Here is a 22,690-nt window from a genome sequence, read left to right as displayed (position 1 = left end):
AAGATGAAGGATAAGTGTGGCAAGTATCGGGAACCCTACTCCCGAAGGATATTATGAGCCTTGTCAAAAAGAAAAAGGAAGCATTCGTAAGGTTCAAATGGCTTAGGACAAATGAAGCCCTTGAAGAATATAAAGAATGTAAGAAGGAACTTAAGAAAGGAGTTAGGAGGGCTAAAAGGGGTCATGAAAAGTCCTTGGCAAACAGGATTAAGGAAAATCTAAGGCATTTATACATATGTAAAGAGCAAGAGGGTAACCAGGAAGAGGGTTGGTCCACTCAAGGATAGTGGAGGGAATCTATGCATGGAACCAGAGGAAATGGGTGAGATACTAAATGAATACTTTGCCTCAGTATTCACCAAAGAGAGGGACTTGATGAATAAGGAGCTCAGGGTAGGGTGTGTAGATATTCTGGGTCATGTCGATATCAAAAAGGAGGAGGTATTGGGCATCTTAAAAAGCATTAAAGTAAATAAGTCCCCAGGCCTGATGGGATCTACTCCAGACTCCGGGACCGGATGGGATGTACCCCAGGTTACTGTGGGAGGCGAGGGAGGAGATTGCGGAGCCTTTGGCGATGATCTTTGCATCGTCGATGGAGACGGGAGAGGTTCCGGAGGATTGGAGGATTGCAGATGTGGTCCCTATATTCAAGAAAGGGAACAGGGACAGCCCGGGAAATTACCGACCGGTGAGTCTAACCTCAGTGGTTGGTAAGTTGATGGAGAGGATCCTGAGAGACAGGATTTATGATCATCTAGAGAAGTTTAGTATGATCAAAAGTAGTCAGCACGGCTTTGTCAAGGGCAGGTCGTGCCTTACGAGCCTGGTTGAGTTCTTTGAAAATGTGACCAAACACATTGACGAAGGAAGAGCGGTGGATGTGGTCTATATGGACTTCAGCAAGGCGTTCGATAAGGTCCCCCATGCAAGACTTCTTGAGAAAGTGAGAGGGCATGGGATCCAAGGGGCTGTTGCCTTGTGGATCCAGAACTGGCTTGCCTGCAGAATGCAGAGAGTGGCTGTGGAGGGGTCTTTCTCTGCATGGAGGTCAGTGACCAGTGGAGTGCCCCAGGGATCTGTTCTGGGACCCTTGCTGTTTGTCATTTTCATAAATGACCTGGATGAGGAAGTGGAGGGATGGGTTGGTAAGTTTGCTGACGACACCAAGGTAGGTGGTGTTGTGGATAGTTTGGAGGGATGTCAGAAGTTGCAGCGAGACATAGATAGAATGCAAGACTGGGCGGAGAAGTGGCAGATGGACTTCAACCCGGATAAGTGTGTGGTGATCCATTTTGGCAGATCCAATGGGATGAAGCAGCAGTATAATATGAAGGGTACCATTCTTAGCAGTGTAGAGGATCAGAAGGACCTTGGGGTCCGGGTCCATAGGACTCTTAAATCGGCCTCGCAGGTGGAGGATGTGGTCAAGAAGGCGTACGGCGTACTGGCCTTCATTAATCGAGGGATTGAGTTTAGGAGTCGGGAGATAATGCTGCAGCTTTATAGGACCCTGGTTAGACCCCACTTGGAGTACTGCGCGCAGTTCTGGTCACCTCATTACAGGAAAGATGTTGAAGCCATTGAAAGGGTGCAGAGGAGATTTACAAGGATGTTGCCTGGATTGGGGGGCATGCCTTATGAGGATAGGTTGAGGGAGCTTGGTCTCTTCTCCCTGGAGAGACGAAGGATGAGAGGTGACCTGATAGAGGTTTACAAGATGTTGAGAGGTCTGGATAGGGTAGACTCTCAGAGGCTATTTCCAAGGGCTGAAATGGTTGCTACGAGAGAACACAGGTTTAAGGTGCTGGGGGGTAGGTACAGAGGAGATGTCAGGGGTAAGTTTTTCACTCAGAGGGTGGTGGGTGAGTGGAATCGGCTGACGTCGGTGGTGGTGGAGGCAAACTCGTTGGGGTCTTTTAAGAGACTTCTGGATGAGTACATGGGATTTAATGGGATTGAGGGCTATAGATAGGCCTAGAGGTGGGGATGTGATCGGCGCAACTTGTGGGCCGAAGGGCCTGTTTGTGCTGTGGCTTTCTATGTTCTATGTTCTAATACTGAGGGAGGCAAAGGTGGAAATTGCTGGGATCTTAACAGAAATCTTTGTATCTACATTGGCTACAGGTGAAGTTCCAGAGGACTGGAGGATAGCCAATGTTTTTCCATTGTTTAAGAAGAGCAGCAGGGACAATCCAGGCAATTATAGGCCAGTGAGACTTATGTCAGGGAAATTATTAGAAAAGATTCTTAGGGACAGGATTGACTCACATTTGGAAACAAATGGACTTATTAGTGATAGACAGCATGGTTTTGTGAAGGGGAGGTCCTCACTAACTTGATCGAGTTTTTTGAAGAAGTGACGAAGATGATAGATGAGGGAAAGGCAGTGGATGTTGTGTACATGGACTTCAGTAAAGCCTTTGACAAGGTACCTCATGGTAGACTAGTATAAAAGGTGAAGTCACACGGGATCAGAGGAGAGCTGGCAAGATGGATACAGAATTGGCTTGGCCATATACGACAGAGAGTAGCAGTAGAGGGGTGCTTTTCTGAATGGAAGGCTGTGACTAGCGGTGTTCCACAGGGATCAGTTCTGGGACCTTTGTTGTTCATAGTATATATAAATGATTTGGAGGACAATGTAGCTGGTCTGATTAGTAAGCTCGCAGACGACACAAAAATTGGTGGAGTTGCAGATAGCAAAGAGGATTGTCAGAGGATACAGCAAGATATAGATCGGTTGGAGACTTGGGTGGAAAGATGGCAAATGGAGTTTAATCCAGACAAGTGTGAGAGAATGCATTTTGGAAGGTCCAATGCATGTAGGAATTATACAGTAAATGGTAGAACCCTTAGCAGTATTGACAGGCAGAGTGATCTGGGCGTACATGTCCACTGATCATTGAAAGTGGTAATGCAGGTGGATAAGGTAGTCAAGAAAGCATACAGCATGTCTGCCTTCATCGGTCGGCGCATTCAGAATAAAAATTGGCAGGTCATGCTGCAGCTGTACAGATTCTTAGTTAGGCCTCATTTAGAATATTGGGCCCGATTTTACCATCAAATTGCCCCATCAAGGGGGGGGGGGGGGCGTGGAGGGGGGGTCCGCTGCCACTCTGCGTGTGATCACTGGGGGGAGGCAGGGTCCGCTGCCACTCTGTGTGTGATCGGTAGGGGGGGGTCCGCTGCCACTCTGCGTGCGATCGGTGCGAGGGGAAGGGGGGTCCGCTGCCACTCTGCATGCAATCGGTGGGGGAAGGGGGGTTCTGCTGCCACTCTGCGTGTGATTGGGGGGGGGAAGGGGAGGTGTGCTGCCACTCTGTGTGTGATCGGTAGAGGGGGGAGGGGGGTCCGCTGCCACTCCGTGTGTGATCGGTGGGGGGAAGGGGGATAGTGGGCCACAATCGGTCTGGGTAGCGGGGGGGCTGGGAGATAAGGGGGTCAGTAATGTTGTGGGGGTGGGGCAATGTCCGTGGGGACCAGGGGAGGCATTAAGTGGCCTGGGAGCAATGTGGAAGGGGAGCATTTTCCTATTGTTTTTACTGCGCATGCGCAGTTGGAGGCTCCGATCGGAGCTGCACTATTTTGAGTACAATTCAGAATCACTGCTATTTTTCAGGCAGAGTGGGTATGAGGCGCCTGAGAATGGGTGTAAAAGTCGGATTTGAAAAACTCCCAGTTTCAAGTCCACCCAGTACTTAGAATTAAAATGGTAAAATAGGGCCCAATGTGTACAATTCTGGTTACCACACTACCAGAAGGATGTGAGGCTTTGGAGAGGGTACAGAAGAGGTTTACCAGGATGTTGCCTGGTCTGGAGGGCATTAGCTATGAGGAGAGGTTGGAAAAACTCGGTTTGTTCTCACTGGAACGACGGAGGTTGAGGGGTGACCTGATAGAAGTCTACAAGATTAAGAGGGGCATGGACAGAGTGGATAGTCAGAAGTGCTTTCCTAGGGTAGAAAAGTCAAGAACTAGGGGACATAGGTTTAAAGTGCGTGGGGAAAAGTTTAGAGGGAATGTTTTTTGCACAGCGGTGGTGAGTGTCTGGAACGCGCTGCCCGGGGAGGTGGTGGGAGCAGGTACGATAGCGGCATTTAAGGGGCAACTAGACAAATACATGAATAGGATGGGAATGGAAGGATATGGACTCCATAGGTGCATACGGTTTTAGTTTAGGCGGGCATCATGACCGGCACAAGCTTGGAGGGCGGAATTCCCTGTTCCTGTGCTGTACGTTTCTTTGTTCTTTGTTCATTGTTCTATATTTAAGGTCTTTACTTTCTAATAAATGCTTAATATAAAATCATCTCAATTGGTTGAAGACGTAATGATTTCAGAATATCTCCTCATAATATTCAAAATATTTTGGCAGCTATTCCAAGTCTCCCTTTGGAATTTGGGCAGCTCAGCATATACCACCAGCCGTGCCTTAAGAAAAGGTTTTGTAGATTGGAGACTCAGGTCCATGTTGCTGTGCCTTTCCAAACATTGGTTCAATTGTGCTCACAATGAAGCTTCCACTTGGCAACTTTTCCCATTTACAACCTGCAGACGTCTCCCTTTGAACTAAAGCAACCCACTTGAAAACTAATTCTTTTATTGTCTTGGGTAAATTCCTACTGAAATTTCTCTTGGTTTATTAACATATCAAAACCACATCTTATTGTCGTCCTTGACCCTTGCAGTCAAGGACAATTTTATTGCCTTGAGTAAATTCCTATTGAAATTTCTCTTGGTGTTATCAGAGATCAGAATATGAGGAACTCTCTCAGATCTGATTTCTGGTTTAAAAAAAAGCTGCTGGCGCTCAGTGACCAAGTCACCTGGGAGATAAGCAATAGGGAAAAGGGTCTTCAAGAAGTTAATTTATAGGGTTGGTGGGTCCCTGGTTCAAGCAGTTTAGCTTTTAGGCTTAAGAACAAGCAAGCTGCAGTTCCACAGGAGCAGGCTGAGGGTAAGGGAGCTGTTTGTGCATTTTATTTATTTATTTATTTTTCAGTTAAATTAGTGAAAAAAATCGGAGGTTTTTTTTCAAAACAGGAAGTAGGCCCAGCAGCAGCCTGGGAAGGTTTTGGAGGGTTTAAAAGTGCTTACCTTGGAGGTTTCAGCCTCATTGTTCCACAGGAGCAGGCTGAGGGTAAGGGAGCTGTTTGTGCATTTTATTTATTTATTTATTTTTCAGTTAAATTAGTGAAAAAAATCGGAGGTTTTTTTTCAAAACAGGAAGTAGGCCCAGCAGCAGCCTGGGAAGGTTTTGGAGGGTTGAAAAGTAGGCCGCACCTTTGAGCGGGCAGCGTCGTTAGCGGGCAGCAGAGTGAGCAGGGGACAGAGTGAGAGCCGAAGGGCTTTGGCTCAAAACGGGCTTCGGCGAGAGTAAGTTTTTCTTTCCCAGAAAGTTTATTCTTGTTTTTCCCCAGACTAAAAAAAAATGCCAGGCAGGATGTTGGAATGCCCCTCTTGCAGGATGTGGGAGATCAGGGAGACCTCCGGTACCCCTGACGACAGCACCTGCAAAAGATGCATTCAGCTGCAGCTGCTAGCAAAGCGTGTTAGGGAACTGGAGAAGGAGCTTGATGACCTCCATCTAATTCGGGAGAATGAGAAGTTTATAGACAGTAGCTTTAGGGAGATAGTTACACCTAAGCAGCAGAGCACAGGTAATTGGGTTACTGTAAGGAGAGGAAATGGCAGTGTGAAAGGACAGGCAGAGCAGGGTTCCCCTGTGGCCATACCCCTCCACAACAGGTATACTGAATTGGATACTGTTGTGGGAGATGCTTTCCCCGGGACAAGCTGCGACAGCCGGAACTCTGATACTGCGTCTGGTTCTACAGCGCAAAAGGGTGGGATGAAGAAGAGGAGAGCAGTAGTGATAGGGGACTCAATGGTCAGAGGTACAGACCGGAGGTTCTGTGGTCGGGACAGAGACTCCCGCATGGTTTGTTGCCTCCCAGGTGCCAAGGTCAGCGATGTCTCTGATCGCGTGCACAGCGTTCGAAAGTGGGAAGGTGATCAGCCAGATGTCGTAGTACACGTCGGTACCAATGACGTGGGAAGGAAGAGTGAGGAGGTCCTAAAGAGTGAGTACAAAGAGCTTGGAAGGAAGTTAAAAAGCAGGACCCCGAGGGTAGTAATCTCAGGATTGCTACCTGAGCCACATGCCAGTGAGGGCAGGAGTAGGATGCTTGGGCGGATGAACACGTGGCTGAGGAACTGGTGCAGGGGGCAGGGTTTCCAATTCTTGGATCATTGGGACCTCTTCTGGGGCAGGTGGAACCTGTACAAGAGAGACGGGTTACACCTAAACTACAAGGGGACCAATATACTTGCAGGGAGATTTGCTAGTGTTATTGGGGAGCGTTTAAACTAGATTTGCAGGGGGGTGGGAACCAGAGTGCCAGAGCAGGTAGTGGAGCAGGGGTAAAAAGACAGGTTAGTTCAAGCAAAATTACAAATGAAAGGGTAGAGTGTGGGTGGAAATAATTTTTTGAGGTGTGTCTATTTCAATGCCAGGAGTATTGTGGGGAAGGCAGATGAGTTGAAGGTGTGGATAGACACATGGAAATATGACATTATAGCCATTAGTGAAACTTGGCTACAGGAGGGGCAGGACTGGCAGCTCAATGTTCCAGGGTTCCAATGTTTCAGGCGGGATACAGGCAGAGGGATAAAAGGTGGGGGGGTGGCATTGTTGGTCAGGGAAAATGTTACAGCGGTACTCAGGCAGGATAGATTAGGGAGCTTGTCTACAGAGGCCCTATGGGTGGAGCTGAGAAACAGGAAAGGTATGACCACATTAATGGGCTTGTATTATAGACCACCCAATAGTCAGTGAGAATTGGAGGAGCAAATCAGCGGAGAGATAGCTGACAACTGCAAGAAACACAAAGTTGTGATAGTAGGGGATTTTAATTTTCCACATATAGATTGGGACTCGCATACTGTTAAAGGTTTAGATGGGGTAGAGTTTGTAAAATGTGTTCAGGAGAATTTTCTACATCAGTATATAGAGGTGCCAACTAGAGAGGATGCGATATTGGATCTCCTATTGGGAAATGAGTTAGGGCAGGTGATGGATGTGAGTGTGAGGGAACACTTTGGATCCAGTGATCATAATGCCATTAGTTTCAACCTGATCGTGGATAAGGATAGATCTGGTCCTCGGGTTGAAGTTCTGAACTGGAAAAAGGCCAAATTTGATGAAATGAGAAGGGATCTGGGAAGTGTGGATTGGCACAGGCTGTTCTCTGGTAAGGATGTAAATGGAAAGTGGGAGGCCTTCAAAGGAGAAATTTTGAGAGTGCAGAGTTTGTATGTTCCTGTCAGGATTAAAGGCAAAGTAAATAGGAATAAGGAACCTTGGTTCTCGAGGGAGATTGTAACACTGATTAAGAGGAAGAGAGAGTTGTATGAAATGTACAGGCAGCAAGGAACACATCAGATGCTCGAGGAGTATAAAAAGTGCAAGAAGCTACTTAAGAGGGAAATCAGGAGGGCGAAAAGAAGACATGAGGTTGCTTTGGCAGACAGAGTGAAGGAAAATCCAAAGAGCTTCTATAGGTATATAGGAGCAAAAGGATAGTGAGGGATAAAATTGGTCCTCTTGAAGACCAGAGTGGTAGACTGTGTATGGAACCAAAAGAGATGGGGGAGATACTAAATGGTTTTTTTGCATCCGTATTTACTGAGGAAACGGGCATGGAGTCTACGGAAATAGGGCAAACTGGTAGGGAGGCCATGGAACCTTTACAGATTAAAGGGGAGGAGGTGCTCGCTGTCTTGAGGCAAATCCGAGTGGATAAATCCCCAGGACCGGACAGGGTATTCCCACGGACCTTGAGGGAAGCTAGTGTTGAACTTGCAGGGGCCCTGGCAGACATATTTAAAATGTCAGTATTCACGGGGGAGGTGCCGGATGATTGGAGGGTGGCTCATGTTGTTCCGTTGTTTAAAAAAGGTTCCAAAAGAAATCCGGGAAATTATCGGCCAGTAAGTTTGACGTCGGTGGTGGGCAAGTTATTGGAAGGTGTGATACGGGACAGGATCTACAAATATTTGGATAGACAGGGACTTATTAGGGAGAGTCAACATGGCTTTGTGCGTGGTAGGTCATGTTTGACCAATCTATTAGAGTTTTTCGAGGAGGTTACCAGGAAAGTGGATGAAGGGAAGGCGGTGGATGTTGTCTACCTAGATTTCAGCAAGGCCTTTGACAAGGTCCCTCATGGGAGGTTAGTTAGGAAGGTTCAGTCGCTAGGTATACATGGGGAGGTAGTAAATTGGATAAGACACTGGCTCAATGGAAGAAGCCAGAGAGTGGTTGTGAAGGATTGCTTCTCTGAGTGGAGGCCTGTGACTAGTGGTGTGCCGCAGGGATCGCTGTTGGGTCTATTGTTGTTTGTCATCTATATCAATGATCTGGATGATAATGTGGTCAATTGGATCAGCAAGTTTGTTGATGATACAAAGATTGGAGGTGTAGTGGACAGTGAGGAAGGTTTTCAAAGCTTGCAGAGGGATTTGGACCAACTAGAAAAATGGGCTGAAAAATGGCAAATGGAATTTAATGCAGACAAGTGTGAGATATTGCACTTTGGAAGGACAAATCAAAGTAGAACGTACAGGGTAAATGGTAGGACTCTGAAGAGTGCAGTTGAACAGAGAGATCTGGGAATACAGGTACAGAATTCCCTAAAAGTGACGTCACAGGTGGATAGGGTCGTAAAGAGTGCCTTTGGTACATTGGCCTTTATAAATCGGAGTATCGAGTATAAAAGTTGGAGTGTTATGGTAAGGTTATATAAGGCATTGGTGAGGCCGAATTTGGAGTATTGTGTACAGTTTTGGTCACCTAGTTACAGGAAGGATGTAAATAAGATTGAAAGAGTGCAGAGAAGGTTGACAAGGATGTTGCCGGGACTTGAGAAGCTGAGTTACAGAGAGAGATTGAATAGGTTGGGACTTTATTCCCTGGAGCGTAGAAGATTGAGGGGAGATTTGATAGAGGTGTATAAGATTTTGATGGGTATAGATAGAGTGAATGCAAGCAGGCTTTTTCCGCTGAGGCGAGGGGAGAAAAAAACCAGAGGGCATGGGTTAAGGGTGAAAGGAGAAAAGTTTAAAGGGAATATTAGGGGGGGCTTCTTCACGCAGAGAGTGGTGGGAGTGTGGAATGAGCTGCCAGATAAAGTGGTAAATGCGGGGTCACTTTTAACATTTAAGAAAAACTTGGACGGGTTCATGGATGAGAGGGGTGTGGAGGGATATGGTCCAAGTGCAGGTCAGTGGGACTAGGCATAAAATGGTTCGGCACAGACAAGAAGGGCCAAAAGGCCTGTTTCTGAGCTGTAATTTTCTATGTTACCGCTGTAACATTTTCCCTGACCAACAATGCCACCCCCCCTCCTTTTATCCCTCTGCCTCTATCACGCCTGAAACCTTGGAACCCTGGAACATTGAGCTGCCAGTCCTGCCCCTCCTGTAGCCAAGTTTCACTAGCTATAATGTCATATTTCCACGTGTCTATCCACGCCTTCAGCTCATCTGCCTTCCCTACAATACTCCTGGCATTGAAATAGACACACCTCAAAAACAACAAAGGCACAACCTACACACTCCATCCCGCAACGTTTTCCTCACTAACATCTGGGAAAATGTGTCAAAACTGGAAGAGCTGTTCCACTGATGAGTCAAGCAACAGCCTGACATATTCATGCTCACCAAATCATATCCTACAATGTCCCAGACACCACCATCACATTTCCCTGGATATGTCTGGTCTCACCAACAGGACAGACCCACAGAGATGGCGGCACAGTGCTGTACAGTCAGGAGGGAGAAGCCCTGAAAGTCTTCAGCATTCATTCCAGACCTCAGGATGTCTCATCACATCAGGTCAAACACGGGTAAGGAAACCTCATGCTGATTACCACGTGCTGCTTCCCCCCCTCAGCTGATGACTCATTGCTTCACCATTTTAAATACCACTTGCAAGAAGCATTGAGGGTAATGAGATGAATATCTAAATCATAATTCATATTTATAAAATATAACTTTCAGTTTTAGGAATTAAAGTTTTAACAATTTGATTGAATTTTTTGAGGAGGTAACTAAGTGTGTTGATGAAGGTAGGGCAGTTGATGTCATATACATGGATTTTAGTAAGGCGTTTGATAAGGTCCCCCATGGTCGGCTTATGATGAAAGTAAGGAGGTGTGGGATAGAGGGAAAGTTGGCCGATTGGATAGGTAACTGGCTATCTGATCGAAGACAGAGGGTGTGGTGGATGGAAAATTTTCGGACTGGAAGTAGGTTGCTAGCGGAGTGCCACAGGGATCGGTGCTTGGTCCTCTGCTCTTTGTGATTTTTATCAATGACTTAGAGGAGGGGGCTGAAGGGTGGATCAGTAAATTTGCTGATTACACCAAGATTGGTGGAGTAGTGGATGAGGTGGACGGCTGTTGTAGGCTGCAAAGAGACATAGATAGGATGCAAAGCTGGGCTGAAAAATGGCAAATGGAGTTTAACCCTGATAAATGTGAGGTGATTCATTTTGGTAGGACTAATTTAAATGTGGATTACAGGGTCAAAGGTAGGGTTCTGAAGACTGTGGAGGAACAGAGAGATCTTGGGGTCCATATCCACAGATCTCTAAAGGTTGCCACTCGAGTGGATAGAGCTGTGAAGAAGGCCTATAGTGTGTTAGCTTTTATTAACAGGGGGTTGGAGTTTAAGAGCCGTGGGGTTATGCTGCAACTGTACAGGACCTTGGTGAGACCACATTTGGAATATTGTGTGTAGTTCTGGTCACCTCACTATAAGAAGAATGTGGAAGCGCTGGAAAGAGTGCAGAGGAGATTTACCAGGATGCTGCCTGGTTTGGAGGGTAGGTCTTATGAGGAAAGGTTGAGGGAGCTAGGGCTGTTCTCTCTGGAGCGGAGGAGGCTGAGGGGAGACTTAATAGAGGTTTATAAAATGATGAAGGGGATAGATAGAGTGAACGTTCAAAGACTATTTCCTCGGGTGGATGGAGCTATTACAAGGGGGCATAACTACAGGGTTCATGGTGGGAGATATAGGAAGGATATCAGAGGTAGGTTCTTTACGCAGAGAGTGGTTGGGGTGTGGAATGGACTGCCTGCAGTGATAGTGGAGTCAGACACTTTAGGAACATTTAAGCTGTTATTGGATAGGCACATGGAGCACACCAGGATGATAGGGAGTGGGATAGCTTGATCTTGGTTTCAGATAAAGCTCGGCACAACATCGTGGGCCGAAGGGCCTGTTCTGTGCTGTACTGTTCTATGTTCTATGTTCTAACTATTGATTAGTGGGGGCATTTGATTGAGAAGTTGATAAGCAACCCTGAGGTAAATGCAATTCAAACAAGTTAGGAGTTAAATATACTGAAAAGCTAACATATGTTTATCGTGTCAGGTCAGAGTTAGTAGCACAAACACTTAATAATGAATAATCCATTTGTAAACTTGTAATCTACTCAAAGTTTTAACTTTGAGCAACATTCAAAACTGGAAGACCATTTCTGTAATGGTGATAACATTGAAATATGAAGCTATCTTTGAGGATATTATAGTTAGCAATGTTACATTTACTTTGAAAGAATCCAATGATGCATGGATAAGATTATTGGTTATTCCCCCACACTCGGAAAATAATGTTACCTGTCTGGAGTTAGACTTCCAGAGACATTGTTAGAATCTATTAGAAATATCACACGCCCAATCAGTATGTACTCACTAATGAAATATATAATCCTTACCTTCGGTGAAGTTGTGCCTCTCCCATCCTGAGGAGGAAGGGGTGCTGCAGGGGGATTCATTATTATCCTCCATTGCTGAAAAATAAACAAACATTTTACTACGAGACAAAATGTTCCCAAACTTTAATCAAAAGAAATGTGTGGGCTTGACAATGGTTCAGTGGATGCAGTCAGGAACTGCAGAGACCGTTTGACCAAGTGTTACTTGTTGACTGCAGGGTTCTGACTGTCTTTTTTTGGGGAGGTGCTGGGAATGAGCCTGAACTGTGTAATTGGCAGCTCAATGTTCTGGATAAGAAGATGTATTAATTCTGCTCCTACAAAATGCAGCATTACTTACAGGTCAAAATCGCAAGAAGCCAGTATTCCACCAGACAGCCACCCGAACAAGATCTGAAACTGATCCAGGAGCTAATGTGGTTATTCCAAAGTGATTTTATTTGGCAATCTGCCAATGGTGACTACTTACTGAGATGACCATCTCGCTCTCATTTTTTACTAGTTTGAGTGCACTACTCTGGAAATTATGATAATTTGCTGATAATTAACGTCTTTCATTAAAAATACTAATGCATTTTGTACAGCGAGAGCCAGAGCAGTTTTAATATGTTTAAGTGACTGTCCAAAATATTTTTAAAATGCTGTGATTTACTGCTGTGATATAATCCACATACTGTAATGCATTAAATGATCCACCATATATATATATAATAAAACATATATACATTATATATGAATATATATTTATATACTCTAATTCATAATATAATTCTTAATATCCCATTTAAAAACACACATTTCAGATATTTGGATCACCAATGGATCTATTTGTTACCAACTGTCTAAACTGAAGGAAAGGGCTGAAGATTCCTCTCAATTTTCCTAAGATCCCAATGTTTATCTGGGGACTATTTTGCACCAAAACATCAGAATAGCAATCATCAAATTTAACACAGTACAAAAGATTGATACAAATCTATAGATAAAACCGTTTCACTAACTCAAGATTGAAAAGTGCTAGAGGAGAGTCACTTCTAAACTGTAAGAACTGGTCTTGGCATCTAACCCTAACCTTACAGTAGCAAAACCTCCCAAATGCTCCACAGGATCATAATCAGACAAAAATGTGGAACTGAGTTATAGGACAAGATACCAGGAAAGGTGACCAGTAGCCTGGTCAAAGCAATAAATTTTAAGAGGTTTCTTCATAGTGAGAAATAGCGAGGCAGAGCAGCTTAACAAGGTATCTGCAGCTGAAGACACAACCACTAATGGTGGAATGATAAAAATGAAGGATCCATAAGAGGCCAGAATTAAAGATGTGCAGATTTTTTTTTGCAAGAGTTGTAGGGCTGGAGGAAAGTACAGAAATAAGGAGAAGTGAAGCCATGGAGGGATCTGAAAATAAGGAGAAGAGTTTTAAAATTGAGACATTGTTGAACTAGGAGCCAATGTATATCAGTGACCAAGATTGTGTTTGGTGTACAAGTTAGGAAAAGGGCAGCAGAGTTTGGATGTTTATGGAGATTAGTACATGATAGGCTAGCTGAGTGCTCGGCCCCAAGACAGATCAGTGGTCATTGATGATGCTTCATCCTGGGCCATTTTCACTCGGAATGGTTTGCATTGTCTTGTGGGGAAGGACCCACAAGCAGGGGCAAGTCTACCTCAGACAGAACAGGAATCACACCTGTGTAGTTGATATTATTCTAAACCAGGAACTAACCAGCTGGTCAGCTGGGCTAACCAATTCCCACCAACATTGTGCCCTGAGGAAATCTAACAGACGAACTGTTGAAGGGACTGTTTTCTGTCACTTTTAGAGTCAGATGAATCTTAAGGTTTAAAGTTTATTTATTAGTCACAAGTAAGGCTTACATTAACACTGCAATGAAGTTACTGTGCAATTCTCCTCGTCCCCACATTCTGGCGCCTGCTCAGGTCAACTTACCGAACCAGTATGTCTTTCAGACTGTGGGAGGAAACCGGAGCACCTGGAGGAAACCCACGCAGACATGGGGAGACCGTGCAAACTCCACACAGGCAGCGACCCAAGCTAGGAATCGAGCCCAGGTCCCTGGCACTGTGAGCAGTGCTAACCACTGTGCTACTGTGCTGCCCCGTATCTAGCAATGTAAAATACAAGTTTTAAAAAAATTGTACCCAGGCAAAATCCAATGTTGTTTATTCTGGAAATAATTTCCATCAGATGTGAGCTCAGACCCGTGAAATCTGGCAATGCCAGCTCAAATTATGATGGAAATGTATAACAGCAAATTAATATCAGAGAAATCTTGACACAGTGCCATCTCGTAGTCACATTGATTGCTTTTATTGTTGTCACTAACAGAGGTGCTAACTTGTTCTGCTTTAATTAGTTGCATAATAATTAATTAGAGGATGAATCATTAGATTAGCGAGCTTTAGAGTGTGCATTATTGTCTATTCAACTCACTTGCCAATCTGAAGTATGATGATAAATAACCTCATTAACTGGATTTCTCCCAAACTGACAATGGAGGACTAGGAGAAAAGCGTAGCCAATCCTCAATCAGGCTGCCATTTATTTTATCACATTTCTTAATTCCCTATTGGCTGTTGGTTCAGGTTCCATTTCATTCTGCATCTACACTCACAGGTCATAAGATGCATAAATCTCATTCACTCAAAGCAAAATCTTGCAGCTTTTAAGCCTACATGTGACTTCATTCAATTAAAACACCATCCTTGACAATTATCATTATTAAAAAATATATCAAAATTATTGGAACAATAAAATAATCTAAATTTCAGACATTGCTCTGAATAAATATTCCGGCAAATGGAGAGAACCTAACCTTTCCCTTTCCTGCAGATGTGAGCCGCTCCGCACGAGAGCTCTGGATCCCTGTCCGGGCATTTGGGTTAATGGTTAATCTTCTGTAAGCTTCCCGAGGCAATGATACTTTAAAATAAAGGAATCCTTTCTCCATGTTCTTTAAATACTTTCATTCATTAATCACAAAACTTTGGAGATGGTTCATAAATGTGGCTTTTTGGTTGAGCAGGATAATTGGAGGGGGCAAATTCACGTGACTAAACTTCCAGGGATATGTACAGAGTTGACATCCATTGTCCAGTCCCTCACATCTCCCCTAACTCCACCTCACATTCCAAAGACTCCATGCAGTTTCCTCAGAAGCAAGTTATAATCCAGGTCACCTTCCTGCCCAAAGGAGAGGCAGAAATCTTGTTACCAACCCACCCAAAGACTTCTTTCTGGTGCTCACTGAGTTTCGTTTTGTTTATTTGCGAGATGCAATTATCACTGGCAAAGTCGGCATTTATTGTTTATCCGAACCAAAGTGGAGAATGTGCTCGTGAACCATCCTCTAGAATGCAGTGTGTGGCTTGCTGGGTAACTTTAAGGAGCAGAATGAGGCAGATTGCTAATGGGTCTGTAGTCACATATGGGTCAGTCTGGGTGAGAATTGACAGATTCCCTTCCCTAACAACCATGAATGAACTAGCTGGGTTTTTACGACAATCCAAAAGTTTCATGATCACCATCACCGAGACTAGCTTTGAAATGTTACCTGTGGAACATTAGACAATTCTGAATTCAGTAACGTAATAACTGCATTCTCATTCCCCCAAGTGGTGGGAAAAGGCTAAATTTGTGAGTGTGGTGAAACTCCCTCGAATTAGCAGCTGTGGCCAAGAGATTCATTGGCGACACCTGAACAATTCAAATTCCAAATGGCACTACTGCCTTGACATATCAGCAGGAATGTTGCCAGTGTGGATCCCAACAGTATTTTTACATCATGTTAAAATAGTGTAATCTGGTCAATTTTAAATTGTTTTATATTTCACAGAGAATTCATTTTTATGTGAATTTCTTGTTTATTTATATAAAAATAGTCACAAGAGGACCTTAAATTGAACATTCTGGGTTACAGGAACAATGCACATTTATATCATGTGAGTTTGCCACTTTTCAAATAAGTTTTAAGTTTAAAGTTTATTTATTAGTGTAGCAAGTAGGCTGACGTTCACACTGCAATGAAGTTACTGTGAAATCCCCCTGTCGCCACACTCCGGCGCCTGTTCAGGTACTCTGAGGGAGAATTTAGCACGGCCAATGCACCTAACTAGCACGTCTTTCAGACTAAATAACAGAGCATCATTATGAATTCAATCAAAATTTCCAATAACTTTTATAAAATAACACCAACATTTTACCGATTAATCTACATTGCCATTATTCATTTGTCAGAATTATGCATAGTTTCATTCCACGTTGCACACTGCGGAAAAGTGAAAACACCAGTTTGATAAAATTAGGGACTTTCTGCTCCTATGAAGAATTTCACAGTGGCATCATTCCCCACGACTGCGATGACAAGAGAAATATTCAATGTCTGAGTCATGAATGAATTGGGAGACAAAAAGAACCAAGAACATTCTGACGGCACTGCAGGATGAGGGAAGACTTCCCTATTACTCAGGGTAGGACTTTCACTTTCTGTACGTAGTGTTATCATTCCATACTTGCTTCAGTGTGAGGTTCCTCTGCTGGAGACAATGTGACCTTGGGGTCAGCATGCGGAAGTAGAATTGTACCATCATCAACAGTAGACACGCTACAAGTTTGAGCTTCTGCTTCTTCACTGAAAGATGATTTGAGTGAATTGATGACTACCTGGTGAGATCCTAATGAGAGCTGCAGCTTATATTTATACAAATTAATAAGCTCTGAGCATCTTCTATTGATTTCATCCAACTGGAGTTAAGCATCTCATTGTCCCTGGATAGCTTCCTGCTGGCTGATTGAAATTATTGATGTACATCATTAGGACTAGTTCAGTGCAATAAGTCAACAGATTCACCTTTTTATTCCCTTCTTCGACAAAGGATGGATTCTCTTCTAAAGAGAAAACAAAGACTTCAGAGATACAGACATTGGAGTCAAAGAGTGCAATATGATCTAGGAACTCTGCTTCCAAGAGATCACCTGCTTCTGCGATAGCTTCATTCTTCTAGACATTGTCCCAAAAGAGCCAACTAAGGTCCAGAAGCTTCTCTAGTAGATGGTTAACCTCTTGTTTAGTGTCTCCTGTTTGTGTGCCTTTTAGCTTACCTGCAAAGAAAAATGAGAGATCTGCAATCTCCTCCTTTGATCAATAGATGATGTATCTGCAATAAAGCCTGGCTCACTTCATAGTGATTCTCCTTCAATCTCTGATGCATTGTTGAGTCTCCTAGTCATCAAGACAACTTTGGAAATGTTTCCTTGATTATTGTGTGACTGTTGTCTATTGTTACTTCATCGACCATCTGTCCAAGACCAAGACTTGCAAACATTGATCTTCTGAGCAGACAGAGTTGCTGCTACTGTAAGATATAAAGAGTTTTGTTAATTTTTTTATCTTCATGTTTAAAGGTTGTAAAGAATGGAGCCTTCACTTTGAGATCTGTGCCTCTTCTCCCCTGCCCCCACCCCCATAGATTTTTATCAGGTGATTAGATTTCTTTAAGCTATATCTGAAACTAGCCCAATTTTTCCAATAAGACTGTGACCCCAGCCCAATGTCCAGGTTAAATTTGGTTCTGTATCATTGGAGTTCCAGTCCTACAGAGTGGAACTGTTTATTGGGATCTTCAATTTTTCCATGGAAATTGTCAGGTTGTAATTCAAATTCCCTGGACCTCAAAGTGGTTGAGGTTTTTTCCGCTGTTCCTCCTTTGATTGTACTTTAGATCCGCAGAATGGTTCCAAATGTCCAGTCTTCTGCAGATGAAGCATTTGCCTGCCCCCTGCTGGGCAGGCTATGGTGATGCTGTCTTTTGGTCCGGAACATTTGAATATCAGTATTATGGTAGGTTTTCTAACGGGCTTTTGTGAGCAGTGTTCCTGAGCCGCAATGTCTCCCTGATCTATGCTTCAATACAGCTGCTGCAGCTGGACCTGCCTTGCAAACTGTTTGGCCTTTTCTAATCTTAAATCCTCTTTGGTTCACACAATATCTGATTTGTGTCATCGAACACACTGACTGCGGTCATGAATTAACTCATTTTTTAACCCTGCAACTGCTGGCCAGTTAATACAGATCATTAATAAATGAATCAATGGATTCTGCATTGCTCATTTGATTGGATCTTGCCCATTCAATGATCAGTTTCTTCTTAGGGCTGAAGTAATTGTGGAAAGCTCTCCAAACCTTTTCAAAGGACACTGAGGTCTCCTTCGCTTTTCATCTTGTCAGGTCATCATCAGCTCTGGCCCCAATCATATATAGAAGTGTACTGACTTATCGAGTAAGTCCCCAAAGCTGCTTGGTTCCTTACATCCTGCGTTGTCCTTGTTGCAAACACTCTGTGTTGAAAGGGCTGTGGAAGGGGCAGTGACTGTTGATTAGCTGCTGACATTGTGAGTAGCTGACTGACCCGTACCAAGCTACGTTTTAGGTTTGACCTTTCTCAATGTGAAGTTGAACTTTTCCAAGATCTTCACCGGTGTGATTCCAATCTGTGGTCTCAGTTTCTTAAACTTAGCCCTCTCGCACTGCCATCCTATTTTGATGAAGTTTTGCTCACTCTTCTAGTGACCTAAAGATAGTCAGTATACAACTTTTCTTAAAACAATTTATCAATAATTATTTGAAGAGACCTCAAGGTAAGGACATTGTTCACCAAGCACTGACTCTTCTGTGTCTTGTTCTCTTGGATTCTCTTGGTCACCTGACCATGATGTCATGCTTACATCATCATTAACATCACTTTCTAATTAACATAACCATTAACCCTTTACTCTGCACTGGACCTGCCACTGTAGCAATGCAGCACATGCAACCACAGCAATGCAGCAACCGCAGCAGTGCAAAAACTGCCACTGCAGCAATGCAACCTGCCACTACAGCAATGCAGTGATGCAGTAACTCCCATTGCAGCAATGCAGCAACTACCACTGCAGCAATGCAGGAACATCCCAAACGAGTCAGTAAGATTTTTCAGTCATTCAATAATTGCAGTCATTCAATGCGGGTGGCACAGTGGTTAGCGCTGCTGCCTCACAGCACCAGGGACCTGGGTTCGATTCCCGGCTTGGGTCACTGTCTGTGTGGAGTTTGCACATTCTCCCCGTGTCTGCGTGGGTTTTCTCTGGGTGCTCCGGTTTCCTCCCACAGTCCAAAGATGTGGAGGTCAGGTTGATTGGCCATGCTAAATTGCCTGTTAGTGTCGGGGGGTTAGCAGCATAAATAGATGGGGTTACGGGGACAGTGTCTGGGTTGGACTGTTGTCCGTGCACAGGCTCGATGGGCTGAATGACTTTCTTCTTCACTGTAGGGATTCTACAATTCTATGAAGAATTAAAATTCTTGCATGGACTGGTTAAAAATGTTGAGTTTTCAGACATGGTTGATTTTCAGGTGGCTGGAGTTGAGGCAACGTTCCTGATTGATCCAATCAGCTGCCATATCTTTCTTATCTCCTTCTTTCCTCTTGCATTAGTAAGCACAGATTATTGGTTAATTGAGGAAGTCCTTGGCTGTTACAGCACTGGTCCCGGTGCTGACCGCGCCACGTCCGGGGGAGAAATAAGCGATAGGGGATTCGTGACTGGGGGTATGGGAGCGACAGGAGTTGCTACGTCCCCTGCGGGCGCCAGGTCTCGGATCGAGACTGTGTCCTCTCGCCCGTCAGGATATGCCACATGGGCATACTGAGGGTTGGCGTGGAGGAGGTGGACCTGTTCGACCAAGGGGTCGGACTTGCAGGCCCTTACATGTCGCCGCAGGAGGACGGGTCCTGGGTACGTCAACCAGGCTGGTAAAGATATCCCCGAGGAAGACTTCTGAGGGAATGAGAACATCCTCTCGTGGGGAGTAGCATTGGTTGCCGTACACAGGAGGGAGCGAATAGAGTGAAGCGCATCAGGGAGGACCTCCTGCCAACGGGAGACTGGAAGGCCTTTGGACTTCAACGCCAATAGGATAGCCTTCCAGACTGTAGCATTCTCTCGCTCCACCTGTCCATTACCCCTAGGGTTGTAACTCGTGGTCCTACTAGAGGCAATCCCGTATGAGAGCAGGAATTGCCTCAAGTCATTGCTCATGAACGACGAGCCCCTGTCGCTATGGATATAGCTGGGGTACCCGAACAGGGTAAAAAGATCACGGAATGCCTTGATCACCGTGGCAGCCGATGTGTCCGCGCAGGGGACAACAAACGGGAACCGGGAGTACTCATCTATTATATTCAGAAAGTACACGTTCCGATCTGTTGAGGGAAGGGGGCCCTTAAAATCAACACTCAGCCTCTCGAAGGGGCGAGTGGCCTTGACCAAATGTGCCCGGTCAGGTCGGTAAAAGTGCGGTTTGCATTCCGCGCAAATCCGACAGCTCCTTGTCACCGACCTGACGTCCTCCACCGAGTAAGGCAGGTTGCGGGCTTTGACAAAGTGGTAGAGCCGAGTGACCCCAGGATGGCACAGGTCATTATGGAGGGCGTTCAAGCGATCCTCCTGAGTACTAGCGCATGTTCCGTGCGAGAGGGCATCCGAGGGCTCATTGAGTTTCCCTGGACGATACATGATATCGTAGTTATAGGTGGAGAGTTCAATTCTCCACTGCAAGATCTTGTCATTCTTGATCTTGCCCCTCTGCGAGTTGTTGAACATGAACGCCACGGACCGCTGGTCCGTGATCAGGGTGAACCGCTTTCCCGCCAGGTAATGACGCCAGTGTCTGACGGCCTCCACAATGGCCTGGGCCTCCTTTTCCACCACTGAATGCCGAATTTCGGGGCCTTGGAGGGTGCGGGAAAAAAACGCGACGGGCCTGCCCGCCTGGTTAAGTGTGGCGGCCAGGGCGAAATCAGATGCATCGCTTTCCACCTGAAAAGGGATGGATTCATCTACCGCGTGCATCGTGGCTTTCGCGATGTCGTGTTTCAATTCCTTGAAGGCCAATTGGGCCTCTGGCGTGAGTGGAAAAGTCGTGGACTTAATAAGCGGACGGGCTTTGTCCGCGTAGTTGGGGACCCACTGCGCATAATAGGAGAAGAAGCCTAGGCATCTTCTCAGTGCTTTTGCACTAGCGGGCAAGGGAAGTTCAGCAAGGGGGCGCATACGGTCTGGATCAGGGCCAATGACACCGTTTTCCACCACGTATCCCAGGATGGCTAACCGGCGCGTATGGAATACACACTTCTCCCTGTTGTAGGTCAAATTCAGGCGAGATGCAGTGCGTAAGAAGTTCTGGAGATTTGTGTCATGGTCCTGCTGATCACGGCCGCAGATGGTGACATTATCCAGGTACGGGAAGGTAGCCCGCAGCCTGTTCTGGTCCACCATTCGGTCCATAGCACGCTGGAAGACCGAGACCCCATTGGTGACACCAAATGGAACCCTAAGGAAATGATACAGACGACCATCCACCTCAAAGGCCGTGTACTGTCGGTCCTCTGGGCGAATGGGGAGTTGGTGGTAGGCGGACTTAAGGTCTATGGTGGAGAACACCCGGTACTGCGCAATCTGATTGACCATATCAGATATGCACGGGAGAGGATACGCATCCAGCTGCGTATATCGGTTAATGGTCTGACTGTAATCAATGACCATCCGGGGTTTGTTCCCGCTCTTGACCACCACAACCTGTGCTCTCCACAGACTAACACTGGGCTGTATGATCCCTTCTTTGAGGAGTCGCTGAACCTCAGATCTGATGAAGATCCGATCCTCAGTGCTGTAACGCCTACTTTTAGTAGCGATGGGCTTGCAGCCTGGTACCAGATTCTTAAATAAAGAGGGTGTGGTGATCTTTAACGTAGAAAGATTGCAGGCGGGGTGCTTTGGACAATTTGGAGACTGCAGCTGTTCTCCCACTGTCAGCGAAGGGAGTGGCCCACCGTACTGTAGGATCACACTCTTCATGTGGACCATAACGTTTAGTCCGAGGAGAATTGGTGCGCAAAGATATGGCAACACAAGGAGCCTGAAACGCTCGTAAATTGTGCCCTGTACTTTCAAAGTTACCACACAATGTCCTAGCACAGCGACAGACCGGGACCTTGATGCCATAGAGATTGTCTGTTTGGCAGGTTGAATCTGGAGTCCACACCTCTTCACAGTGTCAGGGTGGATAAAACTCTCAGTGCTCCCGCTGTCAAACAGACAATAAATCGCATGATTGTTTACCTGGATATCCATCATCGAACAATCAAGCCTGTGAGGCTTAGTCTGGTCCAGGGTGATCGACGCCACCGTTGGTCCGTGAACGTGACTGCAGGCAGCTGAGGTCGATGCTGAGGACTCCTGCTGGTCGCTCATGGTCATCGTCGACCAAAATGGCCGCCCCCATGAATCGCACATGGGTGAGGGCGCCAAACTTAGCGACCCCTGGTGGTCATCCTCCTCCGACTCCGTCGACCGCAATGGCGTCGTCCTGGACTCGCATGTGGACGAACCCCGTGAGTACTTCGACGACGATGGTGATGATCCCCGTTCCGAAGGGTCACAGGCCGCACTGCCGTTCCTGGGCTTCGATCTGCACACCTTCGCATAATGCCCCTTTTTACCGCATGCGGTACAGACTACCGCTTTAGCGGGACACTTTTGTCGGGTATGTTTGGCTCCTCCGCAGAAGTAGCACCGTGGGCCGCATGGGGCTGCAGCCGTCGTCTGGTCCACATGGGAGCACGCCATAACACTGCACTTCAAGCCCGAGGGGCGAGGAGGGATTTGCGACTGCTCCTGCCACGTTGTCTCCACGTGGTCCTCCGGATACAGGACTAAGCTCTTCGAAGCCGACTCGAGCATTTCAGCTAATTCCATGGCTTGGGTCAGGTTGAGATTCCCCTTTTCTAGCAGCTTGAGACGGATGTATGAAGACCCGACCCCGGCCACAAACGCATCTCGGGCGA

General features: G+C 45.7%; 1 protein-coding gene across 1 annotated transcript in view; it reads right to left on the bottom strand.

Moving 5' to 3' along the window:
* vwa5b1 (von Willebrand factor A domain containing 5B1) overlaps positions 1-22,690 on the bottom strand; it is a 264,352-nt gene that overhangs the window by 16,412 nt on the left and 225,250 nt on the right. Inside the window, exons 18-21 of the mRNA XM_078239726.1 lie at positions 16,657-16,806; positions 16,319-16,490; positions 15,307-15,360; positions 11,786-11,860 (exon numbers count right to left, since the gene is read on the bottom strand). Coding sequence (XP_078095852.1) covers positions 11,786-11,860; positions 15,307-15,360; positions 16,319-16,490; positions 16,657-16,806 — 451 coding nt within the window. The remainder of the gene's footprint in view (positions 1-11,785; positions 11,861-15,306; positions 15,361-16,318; positions 16,491-16,656; positions 16,807-22,690) is intronic.

The sequence above is a fragment of the Mustelus asterias genome, chromosome 22 (assembly GCF_964213995.1).
Source record: "Mustelus asterias chromosome 22, sMusAst1.hap1.1, whole genome shotgun sequence".
Taxonomy (NCBI): domain Eukaryota; kingdom Metazoa; phylum Chordata; class Chondrichthyes; order Carcharhiniformes; family Triakidae; genus Mustelus; species Mustelus asterias.
The sequence above is the reverse complement of the archived record's forward strand: the minus strand, read 5'-3'. Positions and strand labels throughout refer to the sequence as shown.